This window comes from Arachis ipaensis, chromosome B02 (genome assembly GCF_000816755.2).
Source record: "Arachis ipaensis cultivar K30076 chromosome B02, Araip1.1, whole genome shotgun sequence".
Lineage (NCBI taxonomy): Eukaryota > Viridiplantae > Streptophyta > Magnoliopsida > Fabales > Fabaceae > Arachis > Arachis ipaensis.
Window position 1 is genome coordinate 21314901 of NC_029786.2, and position 26469 is coordinate 21341369.

The following is a 26469-nucleotide window of genomic DNA, read 5'->3' on the forward strand; positions in this document are numbered from 1 at the left end:
TATTATAACTAAAATATTACTTTATTCTAAATATTTATTGCACTTGATAATTGCAATTTTTAGCCAATTTTCGTTTTTTTTTAGCTAAATTTAATTTGAATTACTTAATTAGTTGGCACAAATCTATGTTTATCCAACTGTTTAATGAGCAATTAATAAGTAAAAACTGGAAGTAGTTTTTTTTTTGTCTTTCAAGAATAAAATTTTACATTCAAACAAAATATTTAATTAAGTTTAACCAAATTATTATAACAATTTTTTAAATCACGCTTTTCCTTCTCCTTCTCCTTTTTCTTTTTTAATGTTGCTTCTTCTTCTTATTCTTTAAGTAATATTTTAACTGTTTGTTTAAATCTGAATCGAATTACTAAAATAAGCAGAAACAGAACCAGAAATTTAAGACAGATCACAGCGTTCAAAACAATAAATGATTCAAGTTCAAATCAATTGAATGAGAGCGATTTGAATTTTTTTTCTCAATCGAATCAAGTGGACGAGATTTGGATTATTCAATTTTTAATTGAATGGAATGAAATGCAATCGCTAAATCTAGTTGTTTGTGAACGCCATTTTTGGTTCATTTGATATTATACAACAATTTCATTTTGATAATATTTTTGGTTCATTCGAGGCGGAGGTGTTTCTGAATTCAAATTTATATAATGGACAATTTTTGGTTTATTTGGTATTATACAACGGTTTCATTTTGATAATATTTTCAGTTTATTCGAGACGTAGGTGTTTATGAATTCGAATTTATATAATGGACAATTTTTTATTCATTTGATATTATACAATGGTTTCGTTTTGATAACATTTTCGGTTTTGAAATTATTTAATAACGTCACTATAGAGAATCATAATAAATAAAGATGTTAGGTGATGAAAATAATGAAAAAGAAAGATAATAAAAAAAGAAAAGAAGAAAAAAGAAGAAGACACAGTAATCTACGTGCGCGAATTTAAAAGAAGAACGAGGAGGAGGAGGAGAAGGAGGACGACGAAGAAGTGGTTTTTGTTGAGTTTGAGCCAACTTGATTAAATTTGGTTGCCAAAAATACTTGAATGTGTAGCTGAACTGTTTCACAATATGTTCGATAGGCTAAGGCAATCTTTGAATTTTCGATACTTTCTTAAACAGATTAGTGAATTGAGTACTCAACTAACCCAAATTAATAGAAATAATTAAAGTAATTTAAATCATTGAATGGTCTTGTATATGAAAATCATGTTTAATATGTCATGTGCTATTATTTATTTGTTTTTCAAGAATAAAAAGGCTTAGATTTATATTTGGAAATAAAAAGAATTTTTTTTTAAAATTTAAATCAAATTATTAGAACAAAAGAAAAAGGATTTTTTTAAATAAATTAATTAAATTTCATATTTACTTCTATATGTATTTTTAAAATTATTTTTGTTATACTTTACTCAAATGAGATATCACGTAAGATTTATAATGCACGGATATTGACATGGATACGAAATACGATATAACACGGGATATAAGGACATGCAAATTTTAAAATTTATAAGATATGGAGACACGCGCATACATATAAAATATAAAGTATTTTTCAGATAAATTGTAATAAAGATATTAAAACCTAAATTAATTTTTTAATTATTTTTAATATTTTATTTTAATTATATAAAGTATTTAAAATTTTTTGTTTTAATAAATAATAATATATACTATTTCTAAATTTATTTTAGAAACACATGTTAAGAATAAGATTATATATGCTGACATATGATAGTATTTAAATATGTACAAACATATCCGAAAATTTTTTTTATTTTTTATTAAGACACAGTTGAACATAACAGACACACTTATCAATAAATATCATGTTCAACACGTAGACACAATAACTTAACTTTGTGTCTGTACTTCATCGCACAAGATAAATACCACAATTTTTTTATTTATCTCATTTGTGGCCAAGATACGTAATAAAATCATGTAAATAAAATATATGTATAAATTCAATCAAAATTACAATAGTTTAAATTGGATTAATTTGAAGAATAAATCTAAATCGATACAATATAAATTACAATAATTTAAATTAAATTAGATTAAATTGAAAAAAAAAATCAAATCAGTGGCGGTTTTAGGGGACGCTGCTAAATAATCTCATTTTGTAGCGGTTTTTCTGTAACCCCTGCTAAATGTCCAGTTGTTGAATACATTGATACTCGTTTTGCAGCGGTTTTTTTCCAACCGCTGCAATATTTTTTAATACTTGAATTTTTTTTGTATAAACATTATTGCCTTCTTATAACTATTCTAATTCTCGTTATTTTTTTTTAATGAAAAGATAAGGTTCAAATACTGCAACTTAATTAATGCATTAAATAGATTTTCAATCTTGTGTTACATAAAAAATAATTCATTACTTAAAAAAAATTATACATGAATAACTAAAACCGAATTTACGAATCATATTTTCTCTTGTAGTATCAGCCATTTTGAGTTTGTATTTAACCATAACTGGTAACATAAAAATCAAGTAAACGTCCGAATTCACTAAGTCAAGACAAAGTTTAGTGGAAAAAAAAATCAGAATTACTAAAATAGACAAACAAGTTTTGAGTCAAAATTTCTCATCAACATCGTATTGACCTGGCTAGAAATACTCTGTCAAAAAAGCACTGCAGTGACGTGATAACGGATCTGATAAGTCATCTCCAAACCATGGCATCTTGTTCAGATCGAAACCCCTTTTTGCAGCATGTACTGCATCTTCTCTGTGTTGGGTGTTTAAAGTTTCATTGTCTTCTTCTGGAATCCTATTGAGCTCAACATCCCTGGAGATGTCATATCCACCGGAGGAGATAGCATCTAAATCATCTTCTGAATCAGTGCCTGCTCCATCTAGAGTGTCAGCAACTATTTCGCCTGAATATTCCGCTGACACTGAATATATGAACATGCAACCAACAACATATAAATCTAGTTAAAAGATAATGATAACTTCCAAGTCATTCTAGTTATTAAGGAAAGAAATTTTCGGAAATATGGGAAGAGGACTTTCAAAATTAACAAATGCAAAATTAAATATTACCGTCTCCTTCTTCAATAGTTTGGACAGATTTCTTGGAAAGAAGCTCTTTAATAGCACGTTCTATATACTTGAATTCCTCTTTTGAAGCAATCTCCAACTCAACACTATGCGAGTTATTAAAGCGCATCTGCACCATAATAAAATGTATAGTTGATGGTCTATTCTGTAAAACATATCGTGTCTCTGTAATTCACTTACTGTGCTAGAAATTTATTACCAACCTTTAATTCAGCAAGTATGTCTTCAGATGTCCTACCAGCTACAAATGTCACAAAAACATAGCCAAATTTCTCCTCGTACCTTGATCCCCATTCATGAAGTTCCTACAAATTTTAGCATTAATGGAACAACTATCACTGGTTAAATGTCATAAGCATATAGCAACTTAATATTCTTATTTTTCAAATAATATTGAACGCAAGTGTTTAAGAGTACGGCTAATGAACATACCTGCACAGTTGCTTCGTTTCCCGTTTCCAAGTATTCATTAGAACAAGATCGACCTGATAAAGCCTCCAACCAAGACCTAACATTCAACTTACGGGACCATATGTCTCTGGCAACCATAATTGCATGTTCCAATGAAGAGAATGGAGAGGCCATAGCCATTTTGTTAGCGAATGTTGTGCCTGCACAGCATGATGAGAAATCCTCCGTTTTTATTTCTCCTGTTACAACACCTTTTTATATTAATTATACTTGTCAATGATAACAATATTGTAATTCAAGATAATTTACTCGATGTCATAATTTTCTTTATTGGATGTTAAGAACAATAACAATGATGATGAGGAACTGGTGGCATTCATGAAAATCAACTTGAAATGAAAACTTAATTCAAATACGAAAACACAGATAGTAATGTAACCAGCAAACTGCGCACATCATAAACATTGTTAAACTTATCAAACACACAGATACTATGAAAATGCTGCACATGTTTTGCCTTATTTTCACTATGGCACATAATCTATGTTATCAGAACCATCTGCTACTAGGTCTTCTATATCATCATCTCTTGTCAACTATAAATCACTGATGTCACCTGCTGCTGACATGTTCAACCCGGGCTGAGGAGAAAAAGCAGCTTCAACATCCTCATTCTCTCCTCCCATGTCATACAAGTCTCGTGGTTTTACATGAACCACTACACTCCATTCTTGATCTACTTCATCACGTACATAGTACACGAGCTGAGCTTCTGATGCCAATATGTACGGTTCATCCTCTTCTCGATCACCGGTGTGAATTGGACGAGCGAAATTAACGCTGATAAGGCCCAGATGGTCTTCTTTGATTCCTCTGCTCGTAGTTGTATCAGCCCAAATACATTTGAACAAAACCACTGTGAAATGGCTGCTGTAGTTCAGTTCGATGATGTCCACAATTTTTTCATAATATGGAACACTACCAACAGCCACTCTGTTGTCACGCATGCTGGCATAACTTCTTGTATTGGATGAGACATAAACTCCACTATTTTGTGTTTTCAGCCCATCTTCCCTTGTGATAGTTCTAAACTTGTACCCATTGACGTTGTATGACCCAAACCGTCTTGCCTGAAGCATGGGACCACATGCCAGCAACTTCATTTCTTTCGAATGTACGGTACTATCCATTGGAACCTAGCACCATAAATTAGAGTTTGTTCGTATTAAAAATTGAAATTTACAAGAAATAATTCTAGGACAGAAATAAGTTGGTCAGCTTAAATTTCAGCGAACCTCACACTTGAACCGGCTTGGAAATTCTGCATGCACGACACGGTCTATCTTAGAGTGCGACCTTGTTTGATCCCGTAACTTTCGCTTGGTTTCTGACCTAAATTTACTTTATGACATAACAAGAAATTAGTCCAACGACTGAGTGTTTGAAATTGGTTATAATCGTGCTTAATGATTACATGTGCATACTTACTCAATAAATGGAGCGACGGCCTCGCAATTGACTAGCACATGACGATGTGCCTGATCTCTTTCCATTGGGGTTAGTGCAAAATGTGATACAGCCCCCGAAGCTTTTCCAATTTCAGGGAACATAGTACTTCCTGCATTGTTTGTTATCTCAACAGGTCGATCGTCAACTCGTGATGGACGGTTGATTCTAGTCTCAGTATTATCCAAATATCTGGAGCAGAATGTCAAAATCTCCTTGGATAAATAGCCCTCCACAATTGAGCCTTCAGCTTGTGCCCTGTTACGCACGTATTGCTTCAATTGTCTCAAGTACCTTTTACATGAATACGACATAACGTTTAGTATACACGTAAGAAAATTGGAAAAAGGATTCTTAAATGAGTTTATTAGCACGCTAACCTTTCTACTGGATACATCCACCGATAATGTACCGGGCCACCAAGTTTTAGTTCATCAACGAGGTGCACCGTAAGGTGAACCATGACAGTGAAGAAGGATGGAGGAAATATCATTTCCATCTGACACAGAGTTTACACAACATGATTCTGAAGGGCACCAAGCTGCATAGGATTTATAGCTTTTCCACAGAGTTCTCGGAAAAATGAGGACAGATTCGCAATCACATTCGATACCGGACTTGGCAATGCATTCTTCACCAAAATTGGAAGTAATTTTTCCATTAGAATGTGGCAGTCCTGACTCTTAAACCCATACAACTTGCGCTGCCGGATGTCAACACAACGAGCAATATTGCTCGAGTAACCATCTGGAAAGACCACGTTCTGTAGAGTCTTCAGAAATACATCCTTCTGTGGATTCGACATAGTGAAGATTGCTGAATGATATTTACCACCTTCGTCCGGCCACAATTCAGACCTTATGCCCATGCTTTGTAAATCTTTGCGAGCTTTAAGATTATCTTTTGATTTGACGCTATCGTTTAAAATAGTGAAGACCACATTGTCACAAATGTTTTTCTCTATGTGCATCATGTCAAGGTTATGACGCAACATGTGATCCTTCCAGTACGGGAGATCAAAGAACACACTCCTCTTTTTCCAATACGAGTCATCTTGATCTGCATCTTCACTAATGCGTCTTATTTTGACTGTCAGAGTTGAGTTCTTCCCAAACGTTACTTGCATGTTACACTGCTGTCTTAAGACATCTGTTCCAGAATACTTCTTCGGTGGATCCCTGCTCTCAACTTGTCCGTCAAATCAACTACGGTCTAGTCTATACTTATGGCTCTGAGGCAAGAAGCGGCGATGTCCCATGTAACACCATTTTCGACTGAATGTTAGTCGCTGAGGCTTAGCGTCCATATTACAGTTCGGACATGCTAACCCATTGTACGTGTTCCATCCAGATAAATTTTCCAACCCCGGAAAATCGCTAATAGTCCACATTAACGCCGCACGCATCTTGAAAGTGGTCCTCTTATTAGCATCATAAGTTTCAACACCATCCCACAATTGCTTCAACTCATCCACCAAGGGCTCCAAATATACATCTATGTCATTACCCGACATTTTAAGACCGGGAATAATCATAGATAGGATAAAAGATGTTTGTTTCATGCAAAGCCATGGAGGAAGATTGTACGGAATAAAAATCACTGGCCAAATGGAATACTTCGTACTCATATTGCCAAAAGGATTAAATCCGTCACTAGCTAAAGCTAAACGAACATTGCGCGGATCGTTGGAAAAACATAGATACTTTGCATCAAATTCTTTCCATGCTTCAGCGTCCCTTGGATGCCTCAAGTACCCATCATTATTGTCAGACTCTTTATGCCATACCATGTCAGTTGAAGTCTTGCTACACATGAATAACCGTTGCAGTCGTGGTATAAGAGGAAAGTAATGGAGAGTTTTTGCTGGGAGAGGCTTTCTGTTCTTCCTGACCGGTATTTTGAGTTTCGTAACGGAACCCTTTTGCGTTTTTTGCTTCCATCGTGAAGTCCCACACTGTTTGCATTTGGTCGCGTCTTCATCATCACCCCGATACAACATGCAATCATTCGGGCATGCATCAATGTTTTTATATTCAATCCCCAACTTTCGTATAGTTTTCTTCGCTTCATAGAAAGTGGATGGGAGTTTGGCTTGCTCGAATGCATCCCGCAATAAGTCCAAGATCATCGACATAGCCTTGTCACTCACCCCGCACATACACTTAATGTGATAAAGTTTCACCAGAAAAGACAACTTTGAGTATTTCGAGCAGCCGGGATATAATTCCTCCGCTCCATCCGCAAGAAGATCGTGAAAATCCTGTGCCTCGCGACTTTGACCATCGTACAAGTATGGCAACTCCAGATCATCGTCTTCTACAGGATCCCCTGTTGTGGTCTCCTCACCTCTAGGAGGCATTGTGAAGTTAAATGCCTCTTGCACCATTTGAAGATATGGATTTTCCTCGGTTGTAACTTTCTCAAGTATCGGTGTGCAAGTAGATCTCTCATCAGCTGGTTTTTCACCATGACGCAACCACAAAGTATATCCAGGGGAAAAAGGCTTTATCAACAGGTGGTCGTATGCATCCTCTCTTGTTTGCATAAATTGAAACCCACATTGAGGGCATGGACATTTTATCATGTTATCCGACGATGCATTCGCAAATACAAAGTCTAGGAACTTATTAAGTCCTCGTTTATATTCTATGCTATCTCATGGCTTAAGAATCCAGGTTTTGTCCATATCTATTGTACACCAAAAAACGCACATAATTACATGTATACAACGACGATGAAATGTACGCCAATTTAGATATATTTTGTAGTACATTTTGAACTTATTCAAAAGATAAGAATGACATAATTTTAAACAATTTGGATAATATTGATTTGGTTTAAATTTTTTCACGTAATTTAATTTTATGCAAATGCTTGATTTGTAACGTGCTATTTTAAATTTAGTTTTCAAATTATTTTGATCAAATAAAATATAATTTGAATTAAATAGAATTTATATTCTAGTTAAACTTTAATTTTTTACTTTAAAGTTGTCATTCGAATATATATAAATAGTTATTATTTAAATATTTTGAAAATGGTGGTACCTGGATGAACGTGTAGTTGGAAATTGAAAAAACCCACAGACGACTGTTGTTGGCACCCAAAATTTAAAAAGAAGTAGAGTAGAGATAATGAGTTTACAATTATACTTAAGTGAAATCTGTTATTATATAGTCGACCAAACTCATTTAAAATATAAGATATTATCAAGTCTGTTTTGAGGATAAGTAATAGAAAAAATGAATTTGCCTATATGCTCCGGATTTACAGGCTATTTTTGAACAGAAACCTTTTTTTCAGTTACAAATAATTAAATAGAAGGCTAAATTAATTAAATAAAAAGGTTAAATTAAGTAGTAGGAGAAACGGGCTACTCAACTCAAATAACAAATAAATTTAAATTTGAATTCAAATAAGCTAGTTAAGTAAAAGCCTATAAATCTGATTGAGATGAAGTTGTTAGGATTTCAAAAAACCACCCAACGTTTTAGCAAAATTTGAAATCAAAAAAGCTAGTTAAGTAAAAGCCTAAAAATCTGATTGAGATGAAGTTGTTAGGATTTCAAAAAAACCACCCAACGTTTTAGCAAAATTTGAAATAAAAAAAGCTAGTTAGGTAAAAGCCTATGAATCTGATTGAGATGAAGCCCAATATTATAGCAGTGTCTCCCCTCTTCATAACCTACTATGCGCCTCTTTCACCCCGAACCAGTTTATACTTCTTATTTCAGATTGATTTTGTACGAACTCTTCTTTTATTCCTCTGCACATTAATCATGTCCTTCTAATCATTGAGAAGAAAGCTCTTAAATTTAACCAAAGGGTTAAAGTGCTTCTGAAACCGTGATTTTTGGTTGTATAATTTCTGCCCAGTCACTTAAGGTGAATAAATTTGTCCATCATTGTTCCTTTTTCACTCTTATGTGATTAATTTATATTGTTTATATCTTTCTGCAATTTATGAATAGTTTGATGATGAATTTCTCCTATGTAACAGATTTTCGTCTTTTGCATTAGCTCTTTTTCGTAATGTTTTTCTGTTGTTACTGCAACATTTAGTTTGAAACAACAAAGATAAGCACTGGGTCACGTTGTTATCATTTTTTATTCTCCAAATTGTGCCTTCAAAAATTATTTTATCTTCTTTTCACGGAGTTCGAGCACAAGCAGTCCAAGCAGTTATAGCACAAGAACTACAAGCAGGAGCCCTTGATTCTCTTCTTTCCACGGAGGTCCGACACAGTTCCAGCACACTGGCGCCTGCTGCCTGTATCAGCGTCCTCCATCCACCGCCGCTGTAGCACCCCGTCCCTTTTCTTTTTGCCCTGTTCTAGTTCTATTCTTCCAGATTCTGGTCCATTTTCCTGTTTAATTTTACTAAGTTTTATTAATTTGGTTAATTATTTGATTTTGGAGCGAACACACTTGGGCCCAACTTCTCAAAGTTCTTCATTCATCTTCGAATTAACTTGAGGCAAATACTTTTGTGGCCCAATTTCTCCTTCCCCATTTATTTATTTATTTATTTTTTTATTTTTATCTATTAATGTCTTTTATCTATTTGTCTCTCTCTAACTTTTTTTTCGTCTTACAGAACATACACACTCTCCCTCAGTCTAACCCAGAATTGAAACCCTTTTCAATTTTATTTTGTGTTGTTTGAACTCAATAAATGAGACCCCAAAAAAAATCTTATTATAAATGGAACAGTACTTTTCTATCTCTACTGAATAGGTTACATGAGAAGTTCATATTTTGGACCTATATATTGAAAATGGACTTATGGTTGTTGCTGTAACTATTGAGATTGTGTGATCCTTTTTATCCACTATAACGTGTCTGATTTTGCTGCCATATGCTTACCGATTCAATTGGATTGTGTGTAAACATTGCTGTTTAGATTTATGTTCATCATACTATCATGCTATTCTTGAGTTTGAATTGTAGTTTGTTCGCTTATCTGATATATTGTTCACATATTGCTGCTGGGATTTCTGAGGTTGAGCTGCATTTTGATTAACTAATTTTGAAACTTAGTTCTTTCTCCAACCATTAATCTGCGTTGACTGTGATTGTGTTTTTACCTGTAGGAACAAGATATGATTTTGTTGTTATTCATTCATCCATTGACTCGAAGATTCTATTGTTCTTTGTGTTTCGGTTCTGGTCATTTTTTTGTTTACGTCCTTTGATGCTTTTTGTTTACCTCGATATCTGAAATGTTGCTGTCTCTTTTTGTTTATGTTGATCTGTTTTTTTTTTAATTCTGTCCACATGAAAATTATAAGCTAAGTAGAAGCTTTGTTGTGCTTTTGTTGGTTCTGGTTGTTCCTTTGGTTTGGACAGGAGGGATAAATAAATCAGACTTTGATTAAAAATGGAGTTTTTTTTTAAATTCTGGTTTTAAAATTAGATGTTAAAAATAAAACCAGATTTTAAATTTGGATATTTTAAAACCAGATGTAAAATCGGATTTTTAATTTGGATATTAAAAAATTGGATTTAACATCAGGTTAATAAATGACACCAGATTTAAATATTAAACCCGACATGAAACAGATTTTTGTTTCTTCAAACCCGTTTTAAACCGGTGTCTCTTTTTAATCCGGTTCCAGTTTGGTATCATGAACCATAAAATTGGTTCTAAAGTGGATCTTGTTTGGAGTTTTGAAAATCCAAACCATGGTGACCCCTACCTAAATGTTATGAAACTGAATTTTTCTCCCTTTGGTTATTGATGATCTGCTTCTTTATATGCAAGATAGACCTGTTACGTACCATTCAGACGTTTACAACATTTACAAAATTAATTAGAGATACCTGAAAAAGTTGTTGCTATAGATAGGTTGAATAAGTATCAATTTTTAATGAGTCTTACCCCCAATCTTTGGTTTACGGCCTCAACACTGGGCAATGACTGGTTTAGAGAAAATTTAATACGATAGATATTTACACCTCAAATATTTCTATTTAACAACTTCTCTAATGCTCGATTTGCTAAGGTTACATTAATTTCTCATCTTACTTAGACAATTGTTTGTTGGGGATGAAAAGTTGTTGCCATTTCATTTTTAACACCACGGAGTTTGTCTACTTTATTAGCACCTTTGAAAGTTGATAACAGACTTGTAATGATTATTTAATTTCATTTATTTATTATTATTCAGCAACAAAATTGCTATATAATGTCTTAAATGTTGTTTAAAACTTGATTGATATAATTGGTATAGTCATTGTGCACTATTTGGTTTTCCATTGTCGTTCTATTGCTGGTTCTCTAATGACCTTTTGTTGTGTTAAGGAATAATCAAATGCCAAGGAAACCTCAGTACACCGTTAGTAATGCAACCAGAGTTGTAGCTGGCCCTAATAGTCAAACCCACGCTACTCCGGTGAGTTATTTAATGCACCAGTTTTTTAGAATGTTCATTAGCCTTTTAGTGTATACACTTCTTCAATAGAATTTGTGGGAAAATCGAATGAAATGAATTGATGTTCTAACTACTTTGTTTTTAGCAAACGGATGGAACGCATGATACGGGGGAAGAAACTTCGAGTGCACAACGACGTGTAAGAGCCCCTCCACCTCTGCGTTCCGGCAACGGTGCTCGACAATCCCGTGTTAACGCTGTACCCTTTCGACCACCTCGCAATGAAACACGGATGGCTTCGTCAAGTGACGTTGGGGACGCTCGAGCTCCTGCGACAAATAGAAAGCATCCACCGGATTCACATGAAGGTGTAGATGACCATTCAGAAGATGAAGACTATAACCCGGAGGCGGATGAGATCGAGTCATTCGATGACCATCTAGACAACATATTTGCCGCACATGAAGTTGAACATCAAGTCAATGTAAACCGCAAAAAAAAGGACACTGATTATTGGGTTGTTGATGTCATAGGTATTCTTCTGATGCTTGCTTCTTAGTAAATGTAATGATTCTTCTCTGTGCATTATATTCTCTTAGTAAACTAACATTTGTATTTTGTTCATTGCTATTAGAAAATGGTGTGATCTCTTCTATGGAGCTGACTGTTAAGGAGGCATTAGCACTTCCTCCTGGAAAGAAGATTGTTCTACACCATAACAGAGAGTTACAACAAGTTGGTCAGGCAGCGGGCTTATTGAGCGGGTTCTTGGGGACATTGGGGTCTGATTTTCAACAATTACCAATTTGTGCAAAGAGTTGGAAGACAATGAGCAAGGCTTCCAAGGAGCATGCGTATGACTAGGTTAAGGTAATGTTTACTCTTTTGTTTGATAAAGTAAGGCGCTACCAATGCTCGGTTTAAATTGCTGTTTTTTTACATATTAAATGAACAATAGAAGGAAAGGTTAAGACGCACACACATGATATCGACCATACGAATTTTCGTAGAATATTCGATAAATTTCTAAGGAATTTTTTGTATAGTTTAAATTGCACTATATAATTATACAGCTTAATCCCCAATTAATCTGATCCTTCGTGTATAGCAATGTAACTAATAATTGTAGTAATAATAATAACAACAATAATGAAGAAACTTATAAACCTCATGAGAATGTTAAAGCTGCTCCTATTGCTATTAATTAGAGAGTGACTAGCTATTATTTATGATTTTCGGTTAGATGAAAATGCCTTTCAAAATTAAAATTGGAACACATCTGCACAAGTTGATTATGTTACTGTTCTAACTTTGAAATTTTGAATGATTATGTGGTTTTAATTTTTTCTTGAGAGATTATTTCATTGTTTCCTTTCTATGGGGATGCTGTTTTTTATGCAGCAACTCTCCGTTAGTAGGTGGATACACAATTGATTTTCTATTTTATTTGTTTTAGTCTGGTAAAATAGAGAAGGATAGTGCATGTTGGGTTTCTTGTAGTTGACTTCTGTGAATTTTGTTGTCGAGAATTGTTGATGTCATAAAGTATGTATTTTGATAATACATAAGTCTTTTTGAGGTGGTTAATTATTATATGTTGTCTTTGATTTGAACTACTTGTAGCGAGTCTTCCACTATGAGGATGATAAAAGAGGGTGGATAAAGCGGGGAATTTTACAAAGAATCGGAAACTGCTGGAGGAATTCAAGAAATCATTTGTTCCATAAGGTTTATGACAAAGAACTAACTTTTGAGGAAAATATCAAGCGTAAGCCAGTAGGAATAGAGACAAATCACTGGAAAAAGTTTCTTCAATATCGATTGGACGATGACACGAAGGTAACAAATATGTAGTTGAAATTTCAATGTATGCGATTTTAAATGGTAATGATCTACTACTAAATATGCCGAATTTATTGTGATAGTGGAAAAACTACTACCCAAAAGTTCATCACTTTATCATTTTTTTGTTTCCTGAAGTTGTACGCTCAAGGCTGATTTATAGAATCATTAACAGTGTAGTAATTTATTCCGATAACATTTATTTTTTTTCGTTTTGTGTGCAGGAGAAGTGTAGAAAAAATGTTGTTAATCGTTCAAAGAAACAATACACACATACCGGAGGTTCTAAAACGATGGCAAGAAAGAGACACGAAGAAGTAATTAATTTAACTTCAGTTCAACAATATTGACGTGTTTCTGGTAATACAGTATTGTGTTTAATACAAATATGTGTTGATGATTGTTATAGGAGCAACGACTGGGAAGGCCTATTGGGAGAGGAGAGGGATGGACCATGAGTCATAAAAAAAAGAATGGAAAGTATATGAATGAAGAAGCGCGTTTGGTTGGGGTAAATCATGTTCATTATTTTTTCAAATTTCCTTTTGCAATTACTATCATTGAATTTAGATTAGTGTAAATTCGGACCTCACATGTTTGCAGGAAGCAATTGAATTTGTTGAGAGCCAAGACCCCTCTAGCAAGGAATTTTCACAGAATGATTCTCTTGCACAAGTGCTTGGAAAGGAGCACCCAGGAAGAGTTCGTGGACTCGGTATTGGTACATGTCCGAGTCGGTGTTTTCGTAACATTCCAGAGCAGTCGGACTACGTTGTACAGATTGAGGAGTATCAAATGGAGATTGTGAAACTCAAGGCAGAAGCAGCAGAACTCAAGGCAGAGGCAGCAGAACTCAAGGCAGCAGCAGTAGTGGAAAAGACAAAGAGACAGAGAATGGAGACAGAGGCAGCAGAGGAAAAGGCAAAGAGACAGATAATGGAGACAGAGGCAGCTGAAGGGAAGGCAAAAATACAGACAATGGGAGATTTGTTGACATACGTAATCCAGCAACAAGGAGGTAATTTGCCACCTGAAATAGCTACGGGTTTGGATTCTTTGAGAAGTGCACCAACCTCATCCCATGCAAGATGGTGTGTGGACACTAATGATTTGACTTATCAGTGTTGGAATCGGAATACTCTTTTATTATTTACTTTCGTAATGACTTTTGAGATATTTATTTGTAGTTTTTTATTTTGTTTACTTTATTTGTAGTTTATAGTAATGGATGCAAATTATCGTTATAATGATTCACCTTTGCATTTATTAATTATGTTTTGTTTCGTGTGTTGTTTTTGGATTGGTTGTTGGTTATTTTAATAAATTAATACAGTTGAGTGGATGAACATATAAAAAATAAAAGAGTTGTCATTTTCTATTATAAATTCTGGTATTTTTTTAAAAAAAGTGTTACTCGACATTTGGCAGCGGTTTTAATTCCGCTGCTATATTCATAACAGGATTAGTAAACGTATGGCATTTTGCAGCGGTTGACAACCGCTTCAATCTTCCTTAAATCATATTTTGACGATTTAGTAGCGGATGAAACCGCTGCAAAATACCATTTAGTAGCGGTTGTTCCAGCGGTTACTAATAACCGCTGCTAAGGGTTTAGCCGCACACTATCTTTCAGCGGATTTATCAACCGCTGCTATCCGTTTGGGTCAGAATCAAATTCGTCCCAAACATTATTTTGGATTTAAAATCGTCCCCAACATTTTATTTAGAGGTAAAATCGTCCTTTTAGACGATTTTGCCCTTATATCACAGGACAGAGAGAGAAGCAAGTCAAGCAACCTTACTTCTTCGTTCTTCATTTCTTCTCAGTCTCATTCTTCACAGAAGAGAGAGAGAAGCGAGTAGAGACTCAGAGAGAGAGAAGGAGAGAAAAAAAGTCTCTCCGTCACCGACGCTGACGCCCTCTTCCTCGACCTCGCCTCGCTGCGCCTCGACTTTCCCCTCGCCCTTGCTTCACCGCGCCTTGCCCTTGCCTCGCCTTGCGTTGCGTCACCACACCTGGACCTCGCCCTCGCCTCTTGTTTCTCGTCGTCATCGGGGAGGTGGTGGTGGTGGTCGTCGTGTTGCTCGCGTTTCCAGCATCACCGCCACGCCTCCCTTTCTCTTCCCTCCCTAATCTCCGCTATCCAGATTTACTACCACCACAACCACGCAACTCCACTGTCACTGCCATCATAGGTAAATTAAGATTCAAGTTCCTAATTCCTATTCTTATTTATCAGAATCCCTAATTTTCAAATTCATCACAAAACCTAATTTTCAAATTCATCACAAATCTTGCAGTGGTTTCCGTCGAGGCTGAAGGAGGTTGACGCTGAGCTGCTCCTCTCCCTTCATCGCTGCTGCTACTGCAACCACCTTTTCTAATCTTTATTCTTGTTTTTGTATGTTCTTGTTTCTGGATTGCTGTTACCTTTTTAATTTTTTTGTTTTTTTTTAATATGAATCTATTGTTGTTCTTGTTGGATTTGAAGAATAATTTTTGCTTTTATTTTCTTCTAATGTTGTTTCTGAATTGCTTGATGCTGTTGCTTTTTTCATTCTTTTTGTTTTTTTTTAATTCTGAATCTGTGGTTGTTGTTGTTGGATTTGAAGAATTGGAACCAGAAGAAGAAGAAGATCTGAATTGCTTGTTGCTGTTACTTTTTTCATTTTTTTTTTGTTTTTTTTTTTAATTCTGAATCTGTAGTTGTTGTTGTTAGATTTGAAGAATTTGAAGAAGAAGAAGAAGAAGAAGAAGAAGAAGAAGAAGATCTGAATTGCTTGATGCTGTTACTTTTTTCATTCTTTTTGTTTTTTTTTTAATTCTGAATCTGTAGTTGTTGTTGTTGATTTGAAGAATTTGAAAAAGAAGATCTGAATTGCTTGATGTTGTTTTTTTTTTTCATTCTTTTTGTTTTTGTTTTTTAATTCTGAATCTGTGGTTATTGTTGTTGGATTTGAAGAATTTGATGATTATCAAACCCTTAATTTTGTTAATGGAAAAAGAAGGTAGAAGAAGGATTTATAGTTTTGAATTTTGTTAACGATAGAAGAAGAAGAAGAAGAAGTGAACTGGTGAAAAAGGGATATTTTTGTCATTTAGAAAAAAAATTTATTAAAAAGGACGATTTTAATTAGGGGTGCATATGACCCAGCTTGGTCCGAAGGCCCGGCCCGGTCCCGAACACTTTAGGAGCTAATTTAGTTTGATTTAATCGGGTTTATGGTCGAGTAAGGGTCTCAAAAATAGACTCGGTCATTATTTCGGGTCGGCTCCGAACTATAGCTCGGGTCAGCCGAAGTCGGTCCGGTGGCCCGGTCATCATACACAATTAATATTTTGTGTTATTAGTGATGGACCATAACTATTCTTGTGTGGAATTTAAGTATTGTAAACCTTAATATTTTGTGTTATTAGTCATTATAAGACTATAAGTTAATGTTTTATGTTTAGAATGCATACGACTTTAGACTAATGCATAATATTGTATTATTTGTATTGATTTAAATATTTGATATTATTAGATAATATTAGTATTGATTGTGGTTATGCTTTAATTTTAGAGAAGAGTTGGTTCTTGTTATATTTTTCTAAGTGAATTTTACCATGTCAAATAATGGTTGGAGTCTTGGAAATTTGGATATTTTTACATGCTAACTTATAAGAAGGTATCAAGGTAATGTAATGTTAACGGCCCGATTTTTACCCGATATAATCATGGCCCGAAAGTGCATAGGTTTCATCGGGTCTAGGGCCGGGTTCGGGTCTAATAAATAGGCCCGGTATATATTTCGGGCCGAATCTGGGTCACATCAAACCCGGCCCATGCACACCCCTAGAAGCAACCTTGCTTCTTCGTTCTTCATTTATTCTCAGTCTCATTATTCAGAGAAGAGAGAGAGAAGCGAGTAGAGACTCAGAGAGAGAGAAGGAGAGAAAAAAGTCTCTCCGTCGCCGACGCCGACGCCCTCTTCCTCGACCTCACCTCGCCGCGCCTCGACTTTCCCGTCGCCCTTGCTTCACCGCGCCTTGCCCTTGCCTCGCCTTGCGTTGCCTCACCGCACCTGGACCTCGCCATCGCCTCTTGTTTCTCGTCGTCGTCAGGGAGGTGGTGGTGATGGTGGTGGTCGTGTTGCTCGCATTTCCAGCATCACTGCCACGCCTCCCTTTCTCTTCCCTCCCTAATCTCTGCTATCCAGATTTACTACCACCACCACCACGTAACTCTACCGTCACTGCCATCATAGGTAAGTTAAGATTCAAGTTTCTAATTTCTATTCTTATTTATCAGAATCCCTAATTTTCAAATTCATCACAAAACCTAATTTTCAAATTCATCACAAATCTTGCAGTGGTTTCCGTCGAGGCTGAAGGAGGTTGACGCTGAGCTGCTCCTCTCCCTTCGTCGCTGCTGCTACTTCAACCACCTTCTCTAATCTTTGTTCTTGTTTTTGTTATGTTCTTGTTTCTGGATTGCTGTTACCTTTTTAATTTTTTTTAATCTGAATCTATTGTTGTTCTTGTTGGATTTGAATAATAATTTTTGCTTTTGTTTTCTTCTAATGTTGTTTCTGAATTGCTTGATGCTGTTGCTTTTTTCATTCTTTTTGTTTTTTTTTTTTAATTCTGAATATGTGGTTGTTGTTGTTGGATTTGAAGAATTTGAAGAAGAAGAAGAAGAAGAAGAAGAAGAAGAAGAAGAAGAAGAAGAAGAAGAAGAAGATCTGAATTGCTTGTTGCTGTTACTTTTTTTCATTCTTTTTGTTTTTTTTTTTAATTCTGAATCTGTGGTTGTTGTTGTTGGATTTGAAAAATTTGAAGAAGAAGAAGAAAAAGATCTGAATTGCTTGATGCTATTGCTTTTTTCATTCTTTTTGTTTTTTTTTTTAATTCTGAATCTGTGGTTGTTGTTGTTGATTTGAAGAATTTGAAAAAGAAGAAGATCTGAATTGCTTGATGCTGTTTCTTTTTTCATTCTTTTTGTTTTTTTTTTTTTAATTCTGAATCTGTGGTTGTTGTTATTGAATTTGAAGAATTTGATGATTATCACAACCCTTAATTTTGTTAATGGAAAAAGAAGGAAGAAGAAGGATTTGTAGTTTTGAATTTTGTTAACGATAGAAGAAGAAGAAGGAGAAGAAGTGAACTGGTGAAAAAGGGGTATTTTTGTCATTTAGAAAAAAATTTATTAAAAATGACGATTTTAATTAGGGGTGCATATGACCCGGTCCGGTCCCGAACACTTTAGGAGCTAATTTGGTTTGATTTCATCGGGTTTAGGGTAGAGTAACGGTCTCAAAAATAGACTCGGTCATTATTTCGGGTCGGGTCCGGGCCATAGCTCGGGTCACCCGAAGTCGGCCCGGTGGCCCGGTCATCATACACAATTAATATTTTGTGTTATTAGTGATGGATCATAACTATTCTTATGTGGAATTTAAGTATTGTAAACCTTAATATTTTGTGTTATTAGTCACTATAAGACTATAATGTTTTATGTTTAGAATGCATACGACTTTAGACTAATGCATAATATTGTGTTATTTGTATTGATTTAAATATTTGGTATTATTAGATAATATTAGTATTGATTGTGGTTATGCTTTAGTATTGATTGTGGTTATGCTTTAATTTTGAAGAAGGGTTGGTTCTTGTTATATTTTTCTAAATGAATTTTACCTTGTTAAATAATGGTTGGAGTCTTGGAAATTTGGATATTTTTACATGCTAGCTTACAAGAAGGTATCAACGTAATGTAATGTTAACGGCCCGGTTTTCACCCGATTTTTATCCGGTATAATTGTGGCCCGAAAGTGTATTGGTTTCATCGGGTCTAGGGTCGGGTTCGGGTCTAATAAATAGACCCGGTGTATATTTCGGACCGGATCTGAATCACATCAAATCCGGCTTCACCCGACCCATGTACACCCCTAATTTTAATATCGTTTTAAAATGTTAGGGACGATTTTAAATCCAAAATAATGTTTCCAAAATAATACTTATCCCTTCCAAAAACTATAAGATACATCCGTCTCTGATTCTGGCTGAGTTTTTTAAATATTGTGAAAAGGTGTGTGTTTCTCTTTAATATTTTTCTTTAGGTGAGTTTAACACTGCTATGGGAGAGAAAAAAATTTGTCAGAAGATACAAAACATTGGAGACGTTTTGTACATGATTTAAAATTTTTTAATAAATAAAACCAAAACGGCACTACCGTTTTGTTAGAAATAAATAATTAAAAAAATAAGCATAGCTGAAAACGGCATTACCGTTTTGTCTAGGAGGCAAAAAATTTTTAATTTAAAAATAGAAAACAGCGGTGTCATTTTGTGTTGAAACAAATTTTACCATTGAAAATGGTCAAAACGGTGGTGACGTTTAGTACAAGTATGAATAAAAAAATTTAAAATTAGCTATATAAGGTATGCTAGTGTTATGCGAGAAACACCTTGAGTAGAGTAGAAAGTGAACAACACAAAGTTATTTGCCTTCAAATTTCCAGAGAGCTTAGAGCTCTTTCTTCTTTAGCAGTTGAATTTGTTCTTACTTCTTTAGCTGCTGAAATTGTTCTTCATTCTTTAGCAGTTGAAGTTGTTCTGCATCTGTTGAGTGAAATAAGTTGTGGGTAAATGTAATAAGTGTATAAAATGGAGAGTTATGTTAGTTTAAAAATATATTTCAATGGTCAGATTTTGTATGATACACATGAGGGTGTGAGTTTTTTGTGTGAGAATCCATGTGTTATTATTGTTCCTCTTTCAATAACATATGAAGGACTTAAGAGTGTACTCTGTCAGAGTGTAGGTTAGCAAAGCCGGAAGAGAGTGACCAATATTTTATATAGGCAGCCTGTGTTAGTAACTGGCAATAGCTGCTTTAGGGTGCGGAACCATGCTAGCTTGACTCTGCTTCCTCTATGGTCGTTCGGGCCAGGAGCAATACCAAATTGGGTCATGCACTCATTCTCTAACCCACTTGTGCTGTGGTCAGTTGATCCAGTAACTGGCAAGCCGTGAGTTCGGAGTCTAAAAATCATGGCAACGTCCTCCAACGTAATCGTGCACTCACCGTGTGGAAGATGAAATGTGTACGTCTCAGGCCGCCACCTTTCAACTAGTGCGTCTATAGTTGGACCGTGAGACATGATCCTTCCAATCTGAGATATATGATAGAATCCACTCTCTCTGAGTTGTTCTTCCACCCTAGCATCATATGAGTCTATTTGGTGTAAGTGTCTAGTGTGCAAATTTCTTGAACCCTGATAACAAAAATAATAACTAACCGTCAATAACCAGAACTAGTCAATATTACTAATGAAAGACTAAGAGCTTAAAGAAGAGTAAAGTAAGAGTAAAGAAAAAGTAGCATCTATCACGTATGGTTCACGAGTTCACGCACTAAATTGCTAGCTTCTTTCACTATTTCTAGTGCTGGCCTTCTCAAAAACACACTGATTCCTCGCTTTCCAAGTGCTCCAACACAACGCCGCTATGAGGAGGGTCTTTTGTCTACCGTCGAATTGAGCCGCTGTCCAGGATAAGACTCGTTGCCACCAATTGAAAAAAGTTTCTTCTTCTCTCATCCATAGGTCAGGGGTTATTAAGCTTAGGCTCCATATTATTGAAGACAAGGGCATTGGAACAAAGCATGAGAAATTGATTCAGCCTTCAACATGCATCTTGGACAAGTGGCAGGAGTGGATGTGAACCGGCTGTGAACTTGTTGCAACACCGGAAGCTTTTCATGAAGACTTTTCCATAGAAAAATCTTAATTTTATGGGGTAATTTCAACTCCCAAATGCTATTCCAGACTCTGTTGTGTATGTTCTGGGACCTCAATGAAATAGGAGAATGAAAGAATCCATAAGCAATTTTGTATCCTGACCCAACTTCATATATACCAGATTTTGTCCAGCACCAATTAACTTCATCCTCCTCCTCTGTTGGTTTGATTGAAAAAATTTTATTGCATATATCAACTGAAAAAATCGACTCAATCAGATTTTTATTCCAACTTCTATCAGGATTTAGTAACGCATTAACGTAATACACTAACGATACGCTAACAATTAATACTATTATTATAACTATAACAAAGATAATATATTTTTTACTACTCTTAATCAAGAACTAATAATTAATTTATTCATCTACGTAATCAAAAAATTATTTCAAAAATATTATATACTATTTTTTTTTAACTTTTACTTCAAAATAATAAAATTAACACTAACTAACTACTAATAATACGTTTAAAATACTAACATTTTTCTATCTTTGACTGTTGTCATTTTTCTTGTTGCGGAAATGTGGGACTGTCGTTTTTTTGTTGTGGGGATGTGGAGTAAACAAAATGAAGAAAAAAGAATGAAGACTATGGATAAGAATAATGGAGACTATGGACTGAAGAAGAAAGAATGAAAGAAGAAAAAAGTTGGCGTTTTCATCAATGTGTGGGAAGAGAGAGGAACCTACCACGTGTTGATCATGCACAACAAAACGTGGTAACGTTTTGATCAAAACGTCACTGACGTTTTCCATATAACGGCGTTGATGTTTTTCTTGCGGCATTTGACGACTCCTATAGCGACGTTAAACTCTCCTGTTTGGTCATTTTGGTGGGTAACACCACCTTTGGCCCAATATTAAAAAAAAATTCCTGTGTTCCTTCCTTATATATTTGAATGAATTTGTAAAAAAAAAAAAAGTTCGACGTTATTAAAAAATTGCACTATCTATTTTTTAAATCATATTAAGTTTACCTTTTAATTGACCTAAACCTTACGACAAAAAAGGTCTAAGCTTGTTGTAACGACATGTCTCATTTGCATATGAAGTAAGTGACAAAATTGTATTATATATTTATGTCATCTATATGTATACCTATTTATTTATAGTGAAAAATACGATAAGTAATAAAATGCAAACATAAGTTAATTTTAAAAATACATATAAATTAAAAATTTAATTTATTTATTTAAAAAAATCCAAGCATCAATTGATCATGTATTTACAAACAATAAAGACATAATTAACCGAAACATTTATCAATGTTTTTAGTTTTTTTTTTTTTACTTTTTATTTTATTTTTATTTATTTTTGTTAAGATCAATGTTTCCGTTCACAGACAGAGTCCAAGCATACAAAATCCTTTGTGAAAACTGAAAAGCCAAGAATTATTTTCAAGTGAATGGCTGTCTTTGTTACACGCCACTTGCCACATATATCCTTTATTCCTTTAGACCACAATCTTTCACTATTTATTTAGACACAAACTACTCTCTCTCTCTCTCTCTCTCTCTCTCTCTCTCCCCAAATTGCAATGGCAACTCTGCACTCTCTTGCATTGTCATCTCCACTCTCCAACTCTCTACACAATTCACGCTCAAGCACAGGTATAGTTACTTCATCCATTAAGCTTCACTGTGATTTTATTTTATTCTTGTACTGTTCCTTTTATTTCATATCCATCAAGTGTGCAAATTATTAGGACTACCCTTTTACAATTAAGAGTTATTAACTGAATTTGGACACTAATAATATCTGTGCTTGTATCATTTTATGAAATTTCACTAAATTATGCATGCCTCGGGACTTCAATTGATGGGTAGTAAGTACTAAGTAATGGTAGGTTCATCTAAAGTTGTACTCCTGAAATTCCATAGTTTCATTCAGATTAATTTTGTGGGGTTAAATGCTTATCGAATATGGATTCATTGGTTCATTTATTTATTTATAATAAATAGTTGACAAGTTACATTCAATAAGTAGGAGATGCTATATCAATTCCTGCATTGAAAGGGATACGAAAGTTAATAGACATTGTATAAAACTGGATTAACTAAACTGAATTGAAACTGAACTAACCTATTTTTAGATAAACCAATTTTTTTAAATAAAATATCTAATCTAAAATTATAGTTTTTGTAAAAAAAAATCAGTTTTTTATGGTTTGGTTTGGTTTAAAACCAAAATAAACTGGTTTATAATTTGAACGATATACTCCAAAGGCCCAAGCAACGCACTCCTAAACGGCTAATGGACACAAAACTGCTCTGTCCTCTCCCACACTGCCGTCGCTCGCAGGCCAACCACTACGGCCGTCACTTAATCTATCATTTACTGCACATGTCTATTTTAATATCAATAATTGCTCATGGTAAATTGAATGTACTTTCATGAATGCACATACATTATTCATTGTTTCATTTATATTAGATGGTATCTGGATGGATTCTAAAGTTACAGATGGATGAAAAATAAGATAATTATATAAAGTTTTATCCGTGATTAAAGTGATGAAAAATTTGGTAATTAATCCCCCTTCCTAACCATACGTCAAGAGGGAGGTTGGCTTACATAGCTCGAATCCTTTTGCCTTTCTCAAGTAAGTTCAGTTAGGAATGCTGAGTGTTATGTTTGGCTAGTTAGCCGAAGGATGTTGTCCTGTTGTTAAGGTATCTCCCAAACAAGAAATTGTTATCGAATGGTTAGTTCATTCGTCTCCTTAAACAAGTGCCAGGGATTCGAATCCTGTCTTATGCATAAAACAACCTATTAGTCAGCGGCAAAACTTTAAATGGAGCTCAAATCTTAGGCATTAGTCCTCAGCCGGTCGAGTCGGGAGATACCCTGGGAAACAATAAAAAAATAGAAATCATGGTGGTAAGTGTTCTTGAAACAGTATTAAATGTGCTTCCCCCAAAACACATTATTTTCGTAAAATATGTGATCTTCTTGAAGTCATGCTCAGGAGTGATGTATGTATTTTCCAAATTTTATAAGAAAAGGATGGTAAGTTTTGAATGATGATGCACTTCATGAGCACAAGTTAGAAAGTATTCAAATACTTAGAAGTGAGAATTTAACTATAATTACCAAACTAAGTAATCTAAGAAGTAATTGATGACAGAACTTGCAGTGTTTTAATTTGATCAAATATACAAAGTAATCTTAGAAGGTCCTCTGTCTTTGTTTATGCAGCTCCAACTTCAGCTGTTCATCGAAGCGTGCATTCGTCATTCAATGGTCAATCCTTAAACTTGCCACGGTTGAGGTTACCTAAGCTAACTACGAGTTCTCCGATGCGCATTCCGGTTGTCATGATGGTGAAACCTGCAATACAGTTCATCCAAGGAACTGATGAATTAACAATACCAGATGTAAGGCTCACCAAATCAAGGGATGGAACAAATGGCATGGCCATCTTCAAGTTTGATCAACCCTCAGTTTTCGATTCCTCCGGCGAAGTAGGTGACATCACCGGGTTATACCTGATCGATGAGGAAGGGGTCCTTCAGTCAGTCGATGTGAGTGCTAAATTTGTCAATGGAAAGCCTTCTGGAATCGAAGCGAAGTATGTAATGCGGACTCCAAGGGAATGGGACAGATTCATGAGATTCATGGAGAGATACTCTAATGCAAACGGCTTGCAATTCATCAAAAAATGAGCTATTGTGCTAACTACTTTTTTCCCATTCTTATTCTTTTGCCCTTTTGTCATGAAGTTTGATTTTCTGTAATAATATATATAGTATGATAAATATGAGTGAATGCTGAATTGGCATGCATGTAACTTCTTTTGACCACCATGTTCTTGTAAAATTTTGCTTGTCCTGCTGCTTTTTTATGCTTCCCATGTACCCGTTTCTTATTGGCGATTTGGAAATCTCATTACTAACTTTGCATCTCATTATGTTTTTGAAGGTCAAGAAACATTGTCAAGTGATATAGTTAGTGCATGTTTGGGCGCCATTATTTTATTAAAAAAATATCTTTTTTTCAATGAAAAAAAGATCTTTTTTTATTTTTTAACGTGTTTGGCAAATTTCTAGTAGTAAAAATAAAAGCACTAGTAAAATCAAAAAAAGATTTTTTTTGAGAAGTTGTAATTTACATCTTTTTTTTAAAAGATCTTTTTTCCTTAAAAAAAATATGTTTTTCATGTAATAAATGAACAAAAAAGTACTTTTATACTGTTATACCCAAACATAATTGATAGATAAAAAGACATTTTTACATGAGATATCCAAACATAAAATTACTTTTACTTCTCTATAAGATCTTTTAAAAAAAGATAACTCAGAAAAAAGATCTTTTTTTAGAAGCTCACCCAAACGGGTAATTATATTATATATTTAATAGCTTTTTTCTTTTCCTTTTTTTTTTTTGTGGACAGTATGTGATATCTTTTTTATTTGTTCTACACTTCTACTGCTAACTTTTTTTTTGGTAATGGGTGACAGAGGTGTGTTATCCCATAATGCAAGCTTTGATGTTTTTCTCTAATAACTAACTAACTAACTAATCAAATTACAGAAAATGCATAATCTAGTTTCCATTACCAACACTGAGTAATATACATTAAATTACAGAAAATGCATAATCTAGTTTCCATTACCAACACTGAGTAATATACATTGAGTAATATACATTGGAAAATACTATTCGTACAATAAAATTCAGTTTTTATTCGGCCTTTAAATTTAATATTTTATTATTTTAATTTTTTAATTAATCATATTTCCTATTTGTAAGGAATCACTTTTATTTTGAATACTTATCACTGTAAAATTTGTAAATCACTTGCAATACATTAATTTTTTGCAAATTAAACCATAAAATTCATAACAACTTTTCGTGTACTAATTTTTAAAAAATCAGTGAAGTTTCAAAATCAATTAAACTCACTTCAATATTTTTTTATTCAAAACATTCAAAACTCATGTCAAAAACACATCTAAAATTAAATAAACAACATAAATACATTCAAAATTATGTATTAACACATCTAAATTATTGTCATTGTAGTTCTAAATTACATATTGAATACAGAAAAAATTAAACTCAAATACACATCCAAAATTATAAGAATACACTCTAAATATTTTATTAACACATTCAAAACTCATGTAAAAAAACTTATATATGTACATAAGAACATAATGAACAACATAAATACATCCAAAATTAAGTATTGACACATCTAAATTAGGTTAACATTACAACTTCCAAATCAAACATACGCGTGCAAAAAAAAAATTATAATCACAAATACATTAAAAAAAAAGAAAAAAAAATACTGACACTTCCAATATTATACATAAATTTTAAAAAATAGAACTTTTTATTAAGCGAAAAAAAGGGATGACATATCTTCATAGATGAACTCAACCAAATTTTTTTTAGAATTTGCAAATAGAAATACCAGAGACAGAAGAAGTGCGACGTGGGGGAGGAGACAGG

The 26469-nt window shown here is 34.2% G+C and overlaps 2 protein-coding genes across 2 annotated transcripts; one reads left to right on the plus strand and one right to left on the minus strand.

The window, feature by feature from the left end:
* On the minus strand, positions 6208–7590 carry LOC107627009. The gene has a single exon (XM_016329893.1). It carries the CDS (start codon positions 7588–7590, stop codon positions 6208–6210), a length of 1383 nt encoding a protein of 460 aa, XP_016185379.1.
* LOC107625092 (photosystem II reaction center PSB28 protein, chloroplastic) lies at positions 22452–24860 on the plus strand. Its single transcript, XM_016327662.2, has 2 exons — positions 22452–22619; positions 24208–24860. Exons 1-2 carry the CDS (start codon positions 22547–22549, stop codon positions 24672–24674), a joined length of 540 nt encoding a protein of 179 aa, XP_016183148.1. The 5' UTR covers positions 22452–22546; the 3' UTR covers positions 24675–24860.

Bases quoted from the DNA above. Each gene is read 5' to 3' on its own strand.
- LOC107627009 (XM_016329893.1), bottom strand. From the start codon at position 7,590: ATGATAAAATGTCCATGCCCTCAATGTGGGTTTCAATTTATGCAAACA.
- LOC107625092 (XM_016327662.2), top strand. From the start codon at position 22,547: ATGGCAACTCTGCACTCTCTTGCATTGTCATCTCCACTCTCCAACTCT. The intron at 22,620-24,207 runs GTATAGTTACTT...TTGTTTATGCAG, and splicing joins CAATTCACGCTCAAGCACAG to CTCCAACTTCAGCTGTTCAT.